At 33.5% G+C, this 15,997-nt stretch overlaps 1 protein-coding gene across 1 annotated transcript in view; it reads right to left on the bottom strand.

Annotated features, from left to right (window-relative positions):
• The window catches only part of GRHL2 (grainyhead like transcription factor 2), a 210,453-nt gene that overhangs the window by 163,938 nt on the left and 30,518 nt on the right, over positions 1 to 15,997 (bottom strand). The window contains exon 4 of the mRNA XM_074202113.1: positions 1,290 to 1,357. Within this exon, the coding sequence (XP_074058214.1) occupies positions 1,290 to 1,357 (68 nt within the window). The remainder of the gene's footprint in view (positions 1 to 1,289; positions 1,358 to 15,997) is intronic.

The following is a 15,997-nucleotide window of genomic DNA, read 5'->3' as shown; positions in this document are numbered from 1 at the left end:
ATGCAACAAGGAAGGCAAGGAGATATTTTGGGTCAAGAAAACTTTTCATTACCTTTCTCCAATTAAGTGGCCAGTTCTGTTCCCAAGTGAAAAAAGAAAAATAAAGGAGAATGACTCCTCAACCTTTTCCATTCCAGTGCTTTTCCACTGAATATTATTTTCAATGAATATAGATCAAAAGTTCCCGCTAGTGTAGTTGAAAAAACATTGACAAGAATAGAAGCTGAGACCTGAGTGATATCTCTGATTTGTTGCATAACCGAAGGTAGGTTCTTCAAATTCCTTAATGCCTTAGCCTCCCCATCTGTAAATGAGGGCAATGTTTGTACAAAAATATTTACAGCAGTTCTTTTTTTCTAATGATAGAGTTTAGAGAATAAGGGGGCATCTATCAATTCAGAAAATAGCTGAAACATGTATGGTGTGTAAATGAATGGAATAGATTACTATTGTGTTGTAAGTAGTGATGAGAGGAATGCATTCAGATAAACTAGGGGAAATTTTGTATAAACTGATTCAGAAGGAAGGAAATAGAATTAGAGCACAATTTGTAAAATAATAACAATACTATAAAGATGAACAATTCTGAAAGATCAAAGAATGTTTATTATCCCAGGTAACAACCATGATTCCAAAAGACCTATGATCATATATGTTATCTCCTGAAAGAGAAATAATAGACTCACAGACTGGCATATATTGTTTTAAGCATGACCTATTCAGTAATGACTTTTGTTTGACTCTACATATTTGCCGTTGTTCAGTCATTTTTCAGTCATATCTCACTCTTTTGGACCCCATATTGAGGTTTTCCTGGTAATGATACTGGAGAGGGTTGAGATTTCCTTCTCCAACTCATTTTATAGATGAGGAACTGAGGCAAACAGGATTAAGTGAATTGCCTAAATTGTACAAGGTCAGATTTGAACTCCAGAAGATGAGTTTTTCTAACTCCCAGATTGACACTTTCACTTTTTTTAATGGAGGGGGGGGAAATTGAGAAAGGTGAGAAGGAGAAAAGAGATTTTTGCTACTTTAAAATTTATAGATTGCTTTTTAAAACTTTTTTTAAAATTAGGAGGGGAGGTTAAAGGATCTCTGCCTCTTTGAAATTCTAGGCTTGAGGATTTCTAATCTCAGGATGCACTATATATATATATAATATATATACATATATTATATATATATATATATATATATATATATATATATATATAGAGAGAGAGAGAGAGAGAGAGAGAGAGACAGAGACAGAGAATATCTTAATATATAATGAGATAATGCCTTACCTTTTATCTTGATCTTCTTGACTTTCACTAGCTTTGCAAACAGTGAGCAATCTTTTATCTCGAGGAACCTGCAAACAGTAGCATCAATTGGTTAGGCATTTAATTCAGAGATAACATATAGCACTGGAGGCTAAGTACAGTCAAGCAAGGAAAAAACAAAACTTTCTTTAAACCAAATCACTTAACTATAGGTCAGGCTAGCTTATTAGGGGTTGTGATCTGAGGCACAGTGGTGCCACAGTACTACTAAGAGAAATGGTAAGGGCTGCAGTCACCCAAAGATCTGCTCCTTGTTGCAGTCATTGTAGCTTTATTTGGGTCTCTACCTGAGTCTGAATTTTCTCTCCTATTAATCTCCCCCAGTCCCTTGATCACTCCAGAATCAAAAAGAGAATGAAGTAGAGAATGAGTAGTAGATTTTCACAACTCCTTTCCTTTGGACACACTCAGAACTCTTTTATAGAGTACTTATCTACTCTTCCCTCTGTTTGAAATCAACAAAAGAGCAAGACCCGATTTTTCCATTAACCTTATTCTACAGAAAAAATAAGATGAGAGAAACAGAAGGAGAACTAGAAGGAAGAGAGAGAGAAGAGAGCTTCCTCTTTGACAACTTTGTTATGGTCTAGAATCAATTTAAGCTTGGGGTTAAGTCTCAGTATCTCTTAGTTCTAACCAAGCTATTCTGTTTCAAGAAACTTCAATAGGTAGTGATATAAGAACATTTCTCTCCCTTCTCAGAACTCCTATAGCAGCACTTATGGCTCCTATTAAGATGGTATCATTAGTTTTCTTTTAATTTATAGATATCTTGCCTCTCCAAATGGACTCTTTAAGGGAAGGGACCATTTCTTGTATGCTACTTTTGTGCCTTCCCCAGGATTCCTACATCATTTCTTTACACATAATAGGGACTCAATAAATATCTATCAGTGGACAGACTGACTATTTGAGGAGATGGAGGTAGAGAGGAGAGGGCAGAGCATGTCTAAGCATAAGCCAAAGAGAGAAACCTAAAGTTGCCAAAACAACTACAAAATGGAGGAGAGTATTGTGGAGTTGAAAAGAGGTCAGAAAGTGAAATTCATAGCTCATATATCTATGGACCTTAGGGTTTACAAAGTGCTTGCCTTACAACAACCCTGCCAGGAATATTGAGATGGTAGAAGCAGCAGCAACAGCAGCTCATATCATAAAGCCCTTCAAGGTTTATAAAGTGCTTTTCATGCATTATCTTATTTGATCTTTACAATTATCCTAAAAGACAGGTATTGGTTTTAACACCTGACAGATGAGGAAACAAGGGTCAAAATTGTTCAAAGTTTTGTCCACAGTTGCATAACTAGAAAGTGTCAGAATCAAGATTTAAACCAGAATCTCCTGGTTCATGATCTTATAACCTTTCTTCCACTTCTGCAAACTACCTATTTTACATCACTAAAAAAAAAAATCTGACAATGTTTCACTTACCTGAATGCATTATGCTCATTGCATATTTCCTGAAGGGTCATGGATAAATTGAAACTTGTACTAGATTTCTAGAACAAATTTCTGACTCACAAGACTAACTGTTAGTTACCTGATATAAAATTTAATATCTATAGTTTTGACCAAATTTTTCCTTTCTAATTATATACATATAAAATATATATATATATATGCCAAATGTATAAAGTATGTATATATTTTAAAATATGTTTATATATGTGCATATATGTATATTTACAAACAGGCACATATGTGTACATAATGATAATGTAGTTCAACCCTCATTCATTTTATAAATGAAGAAACTTGGAGCCAGGAAGGTAAATTTTAAACTGTTCCAAACATTTCTGTCAAAATATTTTTTTCTTTAAGCAATCTTTATGAGTATCCTAGGGTAATGCTAAAGCCCATTGCTAAGAAAAACCATCTCAGAAATATATAATCAGTAAATTAAAGATTCAAGTTAAAGAAATTAACAAAATGTATTAAAAAGACTGGACTAAAAATCAGAACTGTCAGCTTTTTCTGTTTCATGAGCTAACTGTGTGACCTCAGGCAAGTCCTTTAAGCTCTAAGGATCCAATCTTTCTATCGGTAGAATGGGGATAGAAGATGGAGAGGTAGTAAGTGAAGTGGATAATCTCAGATGCCCTTACTAATTCTAATTTTCTGTTTCTGTAACAGAGAGAGACTGAACAGGGGAAATAATGAGATTAAGTTCATCCAAAGTAGTGGAAGGGGGTGGGGGGGGGGGGAGAGGAGGAGATCATCCAAAGAAGAAAAATAAAATCTTCTGATTATTGGATCTAGTCAAAATGGCAGAGGAGTTGTGACCAGAAATGGAATGATTAGATTAATTTCAATAAACAATCTTTTCTTTCAGAGAACAAAGTTTGAAATACACAAATCCCTTCTTTTCTACATGAAACCTTTCCTCATACCCCAAATGTTCATGCCCTCTCTCCTACCCAAACCACTTCATATTTAAACTCTTTATATACCTACTTCTTGTGGTCCACATTAGAATGTATGCTCATTATGAGAAGAGACTGTTTCATTCTTTGTGCTTAAATACTGAGCACCTGACAGTAGGCACTTTATAAATGCTTATTTATAGATTATTTAATGATTGATTGATTGATTGATTGATAGGGGGTGGAAGACTCCAGAATGTTGCAGGGTGGTTGCTTTTGGTTTTGCTCAGCTGTTTTTCCTTGTTTCAAGGGAGGGTTCATAGTTCAGGGAGGGAGTGAAGGAAAGAAGGTTGAAATGACATATTTAAAAGAACACAAAAAACTTCAGTGAAAATGATTTTGGAAAAAGAAGATAAAGGATGCTTTATATCTTTTTCTCTTTTTCTGTCTTATGGAAAGGAAACAAAATCTTTTTACCTGATTGAAAGCACAGTAGAAAGAAAAAACTGTCTCCTAAGTCCTAGCCAACAGAAGTTTGGGAAGCTATGGGATGATGAACACCAATTCAGACTAAGGCCCAGAGTTATGTACAATCTCAGGGAAATAATTTATTCTAAATAAATATGGGGGCAGTTAGATGTAATGGATATTATAAGATAATATTATTTATTGTTATATTAAATATATTATATTATAAAAATAATAATGATAAGTACTTACTGTGTTAAGTATTTAGTTTTAAAAGTTTTTTCTCAGGGGCAGCTAGATAGCACAGTGGATCAAGCACTGGGCCTGAAGTCAGGAGGACCTGAGTTCAAATTTGACCTCAGATACTTAATAATTACCTAGCTGTGAGACCTTGGGCAAGTCACTTAACCCCATTGCCTTGCAAAAAAAAGGTTTTTTTTTTTCTCAAAGCAGCATCTTTAAATATAGTAACTAATTGTTTCCTTTGAAGAGTTAGTCTGGTACTCAAGAAAGAAGTCTGGGGTCCAAGTCCCACCTATAACATATACTGACTTGTATGACAAAACCTATTCCATTGCCCCCAGGCAACATTCTAAGACTATCATTTGAAGATATGTAGCCTATGTGCATTAGTAGATGAAGATTCTGATATTAATGAAATCACAAAACTGGTGAAAAATAAAAAAGCATTTTTGTTAAAATTTGGCTTTTTATAATTAAATATATTTTAAATAAGCATATTAATTTTATATTTAATACAAATATCATTACTCTCAATATTAAATATATACTGTTCTACTACAAAGGGTTAAAATGTTTAATATTCACTGAGTATGTTTTTCATATATCTTATCTTAAGAATTTGTGGTGTGATAGGTAGAGAATTGATATTGGGAATCATGAAGTCCTAGATTCAAATCCTGCATCTAATACATACCTGTAAGTCTTTAACCTTTTAAGGCCCTAAGAAGCTAAGACTGAGTTTCAGAGATGGTCCCAAACTAGATCAGTATCAGTTCCTTACTGGGGCAGCTCCCTGGACTGATGAAATCATAAATTCCATCAAAAGTAATTTTTTTCTCTTTACCCAAACACATCCAAAAATACAATCCAAATTGGATCAAGTATATGTTGATGTCAGCATGGCTGATCTTCAGGTACAGTCAAAGAAAAATGTGGCAAATGTTATACTCACTTTATAGTAGAAAGCACACCAGATTTGGAGAGAGAATACTAGGTTTTAAATTCCACCTCTACTATTTACTAAATGCTCTCATCAAGAGGCTCAAATAAATGGAGAAATGTGAATGAAACAATAAGAAGTTCTCACAGCTGACTGAATAGCCTAACTCAGAGTAGTTAATGGTTCAATGTCAAAATGCCATAGGTAGGGAATCAACAGATGAGTACCCCCAAGGATTTGTACTTGTAAAAGAAAAGTTCTAAAAGTAGGGTAGGGTAGGGTAGATTGCAATGCCCAGAGTTGTCAAGTCTGCTCCTAATGGAAGGGAGACTGACCTATACCCAGTGGAAAAGTGCAAAAGGCTTAAGTATTCTGGTTGAGTAGAAAATCTGAGTTCCCTCATGTAGAGGATAGGAAAGATTAGGTAGAGTTATTCAAACCTAAAGGGATTGTTTTAGAGGTAGTCAATTCTATCTCTGAGGATGTCAAGCAAAAACTGGGTATGTTGCGAGAAAAGATTTTTTTTTTCAAGTTTGGGGTTATACTAGCTTAATTTCTCTGATTCTGTGACCTTGAGAAAATTACTTCTTCACCCTGGTCATCAATTTCCTCATCTGTAAAATTACTTACAGTAATTGACCTTCAAGTTTCCTTCCAGCTATAAATCATCTGGTCCATGGACAACCCTTTGGATTTAAAACAAAAGGTAATTTCTCTTCCTTCTTTGAGGATCAGCTGCATCAGTGAAGATGTAAAACAAATTTGGGTATAAATATAAAGATTAAAGACTTGCAGGTATTCCTGATGAAAAGATCAGAACTAAGTAAAAACTTTGAAGTGTAACACACAGTGTCAAGAGAAACAAAAAAGAAGCACAAATGAATAATCATAAGGGAATAAACCAGGATAAACTGCTTACATTCTAATATGACACAATCCATGTGACTTCTCTAAACACTATATTCAGGGGAGGTCAGAGAAAGAATCTAATTAGAAAGAAGTTGTAATGTCTTGATTATCTTTTTTAAAAAAATGGAAAAAGAGGGGAAGAGGGATACACTAAGGAGGGAGGATGGAAAATGATTAGGGAAAATGATCTCATAATTGGAATTCAAAAGTAAAAGTCTATACATACAAGAAGGAAGGGGTTGAGGAAGCAACAGACACTTGAACTTTACTCTCATCTGAACTAGTTAATAATAACACACACACACAAATACACAGAATTAGAAAAAATTAATTTTACTCAGTAGGGGGACACGAGGGAAAGAGGAGAGAGAAGGAATTAGAAAGAGAGAGTAGATTAAGCCTAAAGAAAAAAAGACACTCTAAGAATGTACAAAAATATTTATATCTCTTTTTGAGATGACAAAGAATTTATATATTGGAGGTGAGGTGCCCATTAATTTAGGAAATAGCTGAACAAACTGTGATTTATAAATGTGATGGAATACTATTGTACTATAAGAAATAAGAACTTGAGAAGATTTCTTTGAACCGATACAGACTGAGGTGAGCAGAACCAGAAGAATAATTTATACAAAGATATAAAGTCAAACTGCTTTGAAAGACTTAGCGACTTTGATTAGTGTAACCAAAAATGACTATAGAAAAAAAGGATGAAACATGCTATGCATCTCCTGATAGAAAGGTTAACAACTCACTCAGAGTACAGAAAAAAAAAAGCATTTTTTAAAGGATATAGCCAATGTAAAAATTTGTTTCTTCATAACTTCAAATGATTGGAGCTTTTGTTGCTGTTGTTGTTTGTTGTTTGTCTTGTTTTTTGCAAGGCAATTGGGGTTAAGTAACTTTCCCAGAAGTCTCACACCCAGAAAGTGTCATGTATCAGTCCTTCTGAATTCAGGGCTGGTACTCTCTTCATTTCATCATCAAGCTTTCCCTACATATTTGTAAAAGGGTTTTTGTTTATCTTTATTTCTCAGTTGTGTGTGGGGGGAGCAGGCAGAATAGAAGGAAGAAAATTTCTGCTAATTAAACAAAAAAATTATAAATAAATTAATAAATTGATGTACAACTTTCCCCCCTGCATTTTAAAGAAACCTAAAGTAGTATTTCATAAGAACAATTAAAGAAAGAGAAATGTATACAAGTTAATGTTACAAAAAAAAGCAAAATATATTACAATGAATTAATATGGGGATATTTATTGAGTTGGTACATAATGTGCTCCTATGTCTTGTAAGGATTTATTGCCTCTGTCTGAACTGGAAGTTAAGAGTTTTATAATCATTTCCATTTTAGATAAACAACCTGTTCCTTTCCCTGGCAAAAACTCAAGAGATCATAGAATGAATTGGTATCATTTCTTAAGACTATTTTTCAAATCAACATTTTGAGGATTCATTTTTCTTTTCAGAAGGATAGAGAGTAGAGAACTCAGTAGAGAACTGAGCTTGGCTATGTAATCCTGAGCGAGGCACTAAACCTGTTTACCTCAGTTTTCACATCCATAAAATGATCTGCAGAAGGAAATGGCAAACTACTCCAGAATATTTGCCAAGAAAAACTCTAATAGAGTTATAAAAATAGGAATGCCTGAAAAATGCCTGAACAAATAAACATACACAAACATACATACACCCACATTCTCTTTTCAGATAAATTAAGCTGCATATCCTTTTTAGTTTTGCAATCAGAGGTGTAGTAAGACTGTTGATGTTTTGAAAAACAGAGGCAAAAATTCTCTTTTTAGTTTATTCATAGAATATAGAACTAGAAAATGGGCTTAATAGAGGTCATCTGGTTTAACCCCTTCATTTACAGATGAAGAAATTGAGGCTCAGAGAGATCAAATGACTTCAAAGAATCATTGATTTCCAGAATTTAATAGTTAGAAGGGACTCCAGAGACTATTTAATTTACTCCCTAAACAAAAAGACTCATCTCTAAAACATACTTTGAGAAGTGATTGTCCAGTCTGATGATCTCCAAAGAAGTAGGGTTCACCACTTCTCTAGGAACATACACATTTAGATAGTTCTAAGCATTAGTAATTTTTTCCTGACATCCAGCCTAAATTGTTCTCTTTCCTCTATTCCTCCTGGATCTCTCATGCAGAACCAAACAGAACAAGTGTAGTCTGTCCTCCACAAGATTGCCCTTCAAATAAAGCACTTAGATAATGATCATGTCCACCCTGAAATTTCTCTTCTCCAGAGTAAATATATCCCACTCTTTCAACTGATCCTCATAAGACATGGATTCAAAGTCTTTCACCAGTCTTTCTTTTTGCCTTGTTCCCCTCTCCAATCATTAATGTCCTTCTCAAACTATGCTAAAAATACAAGGATGCACTGGAGCTAGATTAAATTGACTCTCAAGAAGTGATTGTTAAACTTCGAATGTCTCCGAAACATTTCAAATTAGACTTGATTCACTGTTTTGTTGATTGTCTACGGCAGCAGAGAAAATGTTAATAGATTCCATTTAAAAGTGTGTCATATATATATATATATATATATATATATATATATATATATATATATATATATATTGACCATAACTGAACACAATACTTCAGATGAAAGGCAAGACTTCAATGAGACTCTGTCCCCCATTTCACTCATTCATTCTATTTGTTGGAAATTTTTTCCTTACCAAAAGCCTAAATTTGTCTCCTTACAATTTCTACCCATTGCTCTGCCTCTGCTTCTGCCTCTGCCTCTGCCTCTGCAACCAAGTCAAAAAAAATTAATCTCTCTTCAAAAACTTGAATATAAATGTCATCTCCCCTCTGGGCTAAATTTTTCTAGCTCCTGAGCAACATGTATAGTTAAGATGAACTGACTAGGACACTAGAGGTATCTTCAGGACAAAAGGGATGGGGCAGACCCTGCCAGTTTTTCTAAGTGAGGTGAATAAGAAAAAAAAAGTGATGAATGGTGATAAGAGAGGAAATACAATGATGAAGGAATGAGGTGGGCCCCAGATGTACTTCATTGTTTTCCAAAATGATGAAAGGAGCTGTGAATACATACAGAGTTTGATGTAGAAGTGCTTTGAACTCAATAGGAAAACAAACAGGGATAGGAAGGAGATGATGGTTAAGAAGGAAGATATTATCAAAGAGGGAATAACCTCAAGCAAAACAAAGTTCCTGATCCTGAAGGAAGGATTAAAAAAGAAAAAATTCAAAGGAAAGCCAAGAAAAATAAGGAAATTGGCATGGTTCAAGTTAAGGGGGGGGGGGGGAATGATGAGTTCTGTTTGGTTGCCGTTAAGACTGGTATGTCAATATCAAGGTGAAGATATCCAGTAGGATGTTAGAAATGTGGAAGAGGAGATTAAGTAAGATAAGAAATAAAGTTGACTATATACTTTGGGGGTTCATTTGCATGAGACAATAATTGAAAGTAGCTATCATTTAAATGGTGGAGGGTCCCAGTAGCATAGACTAGGCACAAGAGAAGTTAAAAGAATAATCAGTTGCCAAATTGTCAAAATCTTGTTGATTCTACACCTACATTATGCCTTCTATCTGTCCCCTAGTTTTCACTAACATGACCATCAACCTTGATCCTCATCTCCTCTCACCTGAACTTACTGCAATAACTTCCTAATTGATTAGATTGGTTTTCCTGAATCAAGTCTCTCTCCTTCAATAAATCCATCCTCCACACAACTGCCTAATTAATGGGTATGACCATGTCACTTTTTTGCTTCAGTGGCTCCCCATTGACTCTAGGATACATTACAAATTCCTATTTGTCATTTAAATATTTATAATATGGCTTCAGTCTACCTCCCTGGACATAACTCATAATATTCCCCTTTCACACATGTTATATTGTAATCCAACTGTCCTCTTTACTGTTTCTGGCATATTGGAAAAGATATGTATTTGGGAGTTAAGAAGACTTAGGTCAAAACCACTTGATATCAGTGAAAAATTGTTAAAGTAGATCAATGGTACAAACCAGAAAAGGGAAGATCAGATATAAGATAATTTATATATATTATATATAATATATATTTAATAAATATTTGTTTATTTTAATTAAAATTAAAGTTTAATTCAATATTAATTCAATAAAATTTAATTCCAATTTAATAAATATATAATATATAAGATAAATTTAATAATTTAGTGTTCAATAATTCTAAAAGCAGAAATTTTTTAGGAAAAAGCTCCCTGCTTGATCTGCTGACAAAAAAATAAGGCTTAGATCAATAACATACCAAATTCCTCAATAAAAACAAAATGGATACATAAATCTTGAATTTTAGAGATCATACTCTTCCCCACATACACAGCAGAAAAGAAGCAGGTCATATGAGTCAGAGATGAATTCTAAACCATACAAGAAAGAGAGGTCATTCCAAAAGATAACTTTAACAAAAGATAACAAGATAATAAAAGACCAATGAAATTCAAAAGTTTTTTGCACAAAGAAAATCAATGCACAGAGACTTGTATTAACTCATAAAACAGGAAGCAGAATCAATAAAATAATATATACAATGATTGCAACAATGTAAATGAAACAATTTAAAAACAAATGTTGTAAAATTACAAAACACAAGTTTGGCCCAAAAGAATTGATAAAAGAAACTATCTCCTTCCATTCCTTTACATGCCAAGTAGAGTAGTGGGAGGGGATGTTCCCAATGGTGTTGAATTTAATAACAAATTTTTTCAATATATTGGATTAGTTTTGTTGAATCTTTGTTTATTCTTCCATTTTTCTTTTTTTGAAAAAATTATGGCTTTCTGGGTGGACATAGGAGTGATATGGGGGAAAATCTAGGTCATGTAAAAAGAAATTATATCAATAAAACCTTTTTAACAAAAAGACCTAAACTTGAATTCTGCCTCTGAAATAACTATTACTAAAACTTTCTGAGATTCAATTTCTTCACCTGTGAAATAGGAATAATAATCCTGGAGAACCAACTTCACAAGTTTATTATGATATTAGGAGGTAATTTATTAAAAGTTCTATATCTGCTATTTTTTCCTCACTTTGGTGTTTTTGTATGGGCAGTTTCCCAATGTATGGAAATCAATGTCCCTTCTCTTATACTCTTTCTTCAAAGTTTGACACCATTTTGTATCAACTCTTTTTTTTCTTTTGTTAAGTTTTTGCAAGGCAAATGGGGTTAAGTGGTTTGCCCAAGGCCACACAGCTAGATAATTATTAAGTGTCTGAGACCTGATTTGAATCCAGGTACTCCTGACTCCAGGGCCGGTGCTTTATCCACCGCACCAGCTAGCCACCCCTTGTGTCAACTCTTACAGTAAGTCTTTCTGACTCTCCACTCTTGCTAATGTTTTCTATCTTCTCAAATTATTATGTATTAACTTATTAGTTTACATGTCTACATAAAATGATATAATTCATATTATATCAATATAATGTAAGTTCTCTGAGGCCAGGCACTGATTTACTACTTGTATGCTCAGCCCCTCACATAGATATTAAATCAATATATATTGACTGAACAACCTAGGGATCTTTAGCCAAAAAAAGAATAAACTGAGGGTTCTTGAATGTCACATAGAACAAGGATTAGGCATGATCTGGAATTGGGACCAATAGGTGGAATTTTCCAAGAGTCAGATTTAGATTTATTTTATGGAAAATAGAGCTATACAAAAGGGAAATGGGCAATATTGGAATTTAGAGCTCTTTGAGCAAAAGCTGGATAATCACTTGTCAGGAATGTTATTAAAGGGATTCAAGTTCAGAAATGGCATGGATAGGATGTTGCTTGAGATTCCTTTCACATCTGACATCCTTTGGGAATAAAGTTACAGAGAAGACTGAGAAAAGTATCATTTCACACTGGCAGCTGCTTCAGAAGGGTCAAGAAGTTTTGAGGATTTATTAATTAAGGAGTTGTGAATGATGCTGGAGATAACAGTTTTCATAAAGAGAGAGAGAGAGAAGGAGATACTGAAGGAGAAGAAAGAGAATAAGGAGGAGGGGAAGAAGAAGAGAAAAAGAGGCAGAAAAAAGGAAGAGAAGAAAATGGAAGAGAAAAAAAGTAGAAACAAATAATCAATTGAATTTAAGTCATTGAGGAAAACAGAAGGCAAAAAAAAAAAACGAAGAGATTATACCCTAGTAAAAAGTACATATGTGAATTATATTCTACAAAGTTTCTACAAAGCTCCAGATGACAGTGAATAATCTGACAGAAAAAGAAGTCTAAATTGCTATCAACTGGGTTTCTGCACTAAAACTGGTTAAAGTATTGTAATTTCCCCCCTTTCTTTAGCCCCTTCATTTAATAGGAAAAAAAAGACTGCACCTCATATCATCTTCATATTTCAGGAAGTTTCCAAGTAGTAACTATTCAATATGAAGGAGATAACATCTATAATCTAGAATAGCATTTTGTATTAAATTCCATGTATGACTTTGATATACTCAAAACAAAAATTCCTGACTGACTATATCAAGGGTCTATTATAAACTTTTAGTAGTGAGGGGGAAAGATATTGACCTCAATTCCTTTGGTGAGGTGGGGTGGGGGGAACTGGAGCATGAAATGGGCAACAAAAGATGCTTTCTTCAAAAATGTCTTCTCCAGACTTTTTTGGAAGGGGTAGGAGTAGAGGTTAATAAGTCTTTCTTCTAAAATGCAATTTTAAAATGGAACTATAAACTATATTCCACACCTTTGTTGAATTTGATGACATTAATTTCCCTGTAACATATTGCTGAACAGAAGAAAATGAAAATTTGCACAGTGGAGAGAGAAGAGTCAGCATAATTTTGGAGCCCAGGCTGCATAGGAGGCTTGGATAAGACAATGCAGAGCCAACGATTGGTCATGCAGCAACATGAGGGTTATTGATGTCAATTGGGGAGACAGTTGGGTTAGAAGATAACCCAAATAAAATTCATCTATTTTGCAACATTACCAAGAGTTCAAGCAACTGTGATTCTGGTCTCTAAAACTCATCCTAATTCCATGATGGGTCTATAACATAATTAGCCATGTTATCCTGTTTAAGTGAATATGTCCAGTCAAAGTAAAAATGTAAAACCAGCTACTTTCTACTTATGTAGAAACCAAAATTAGAGTTTCTCCAAGCAATGCCTGTCAGATCTTTCATACTATTTCTTTTCCTTGGACCCCTACAAGTATTTTTTTGATTTGTTAATATTTTTCTTTTTCTATAAGAAATAGCAAGTTGCTTCACTTTTTTGGACCACAGTTTGCTCAGTTGTGAAATGTAGGGTTGGGACTGAAAGGTTTCTTATGTTAGCTTCCAGCTCTATGATTTTATAATTGCTTTCAGATATTGCTTTTTGCTTATTTTCGACTTTATAACACACTATCCTCTTCTCCTATAAGGCTATATGGCATAATAATGAAAAGTGTTTTTTAAATTAAAGTTTATTACATCTTTGTTGTGAGAACTTTCTGAAATGACTTAAAAGACCATAGAGCTGGACTTTAGGGCTTTCTTTTCCAAGTATCTCTTTTTTTAAAAAAAAAAAAAGGAGAAACAGAAACCCAAGGAAGCTAAGAGCCTTTCCCATAGTCAAATAAATAATAAATATCAAAGGTAGAGTTCTATGTCTCCAGAACCATTATAACCATGCTGTCTATATCCCTGGCAATTTCACAAAGTCAGATTTGGTATCTTTGTTCCATGCCAAAACCTTATAACTTAACAGGTATAATTAGTGAACTCCAATCAATGATCTTTGGGAATTGAAGGACAACAGGAAGGATTATTGTTGTTCATCCTTCATTTTTGAAGAAGACCAATAGTGCAAGATTGGAGGAGGGGAAAATGCCATCATTTGCAAAAATAAGAAGAAAAAACCAATATGTCTCATTTCAAAACCTCTCAAATTCTGAAATTAATTTTAAATTTAATTTTGAAGAAATTTCAATTCAATTTTAAAGAAATATCAAGAAAATCAGAGGTTATAACAAAAAACAACCATAGGTAATGCTAGACTAACCATATTTCCTTTTTTGACAAGAGTTGATATTCCAGATTGGAATAATGCTATAGCTATAGTTTCCCTAGATTAAGTTGTTCTTATAGACAAGCAGAAATGTATGCAATACAACAAAGTGAAATTGAAACTAAATGGCTTAACCCAAAGAATAATCTTTAATGGTTTAATGTCATTTCAAAAGGAAGATTCTAGTGATGTATCTCAGGGCTCTTTGATTAGTCCTTGCTAACATTTTTACCTAACTTAGATAAAGGCACTTTGCTTATCAACTTTGTGGACAGCACAAAACTAGGAGAGGGAGCTGACATATGGGATAGGATAGTAAGGATCCAAAAAAAAAATCTTAGCAGATTAGAATCTAAGTCAATTAAGCTGAAATTTAATCAGGAAACATTTAGAGTGTTGGATTTTTTTAAGTTCCCTATCATAATTATAAAATGGAGGAATAGAGACAAGAGATCAGTGCATCTGAAAAAAAAGGTCAGTTTTTTATGGACTGGAAACTCAATATGAATTAATACTATAAAAATTAGTGTCTTGAGAAGCATATTATATTCACAATAGAAATAATATAGGTTCATTCTACACTGGTCAGATCACATCTAAAATATGCTCAATTCTGTTTACAACATTTCAGAAAGGGCACTGACAAACTGTAGAGAAACCAAAGGAAGGAAACTAGGTTGGTGAAGGACTGTGAAATCATTTCATATGACTAAGCCCAAAGAGCAATAAAATTGTGCATACTGATCCAGCAACACCACTGCTAGACCTGTTTGCCAAAGAGAACATTAAAAAGCAAAAATGTGAGAATATTTATAGCAGGTCTTTTTTTAAAAATGGCAAAGAATTAGAAATTGGGGGAAGATCCATCAATTGGGGAATGTATGGCATGGTATGGTTATGATATGGTATGGTACAGTATGGTATGGTATATGAATGTAATGGAATACTACTGTGATATGAGAGATGATGAGTAGGCAGATTTCAGAAAAATCTAGAAAAACTTATATGAACTGATGAAAAATGAATTGAGCAGAATCAGGAAAACACTGTTCACACTGTAATGATCAACTATGAAGAACTTAATTTTTCTCAACAATGCAATGATCTAAGATAATTAAAGGATGGAAAATGCTATATACATCCAGAAAAAGAGTTGATCTAGTCTGAAAGAAGATGGAAGCAAATTATTTTCACTTTATTTTTTTCATGGTATTTTTTCCTCTCACAACATAACTAATATAGAAATATGTTTTACATGATTGTACATATATAACCTTAAATAAAATTGCTCATCATTTTAGGGAGTGAAGGGAGAGAGAAAATTTAGAACTCAAAATTTTTTAAATGAATATTCAAAATGTCCTTTACATGTAATTGGAAAAAATAAAATATAATTTATAAAAAAGAGAGAAAAATCATTTCATGAGGATGGGTTAAGAAACATACTATAGTGGACCTATATTAAAATCTTGTTTCAGATACTGACTATGTGACTCTGAGCAAGTCATTTAACTTCAGACTCAATTTCTTCATCCTTAAAATGAGTGTTGGATTCAATGACCTCTTAGATCCAAATCTACCATCCTATGAATTTGGAATATATAGTAGAGAAGAACATTAGGGAAGATATGATGGCTGTTTTCAGGTATTTATAGGGTTGTCATGTGTAGTTGTTGTTTTTCCTGAAGAAAAAATACT

Source organism: Macrotis lagotis, chromosome X, assembly GCF_037893015.1.
Source record: "Macrotis lagotis isolate mMagLag1 chromosome X, bilby.v1.9.chrom.fasta, whole genome shotgun sequence".
Taxonomy (NCBI): Eukaryota; Metazoa; Chordata; class Mammalia; order Peramelemorphia; family Peramelidae; genus Macrotis; species Macrotis lagotis.
Note: the sequence above shows the minus strand (reverse complement) of the source record. Positions and strands in the feature narration are given on the sequence as shown.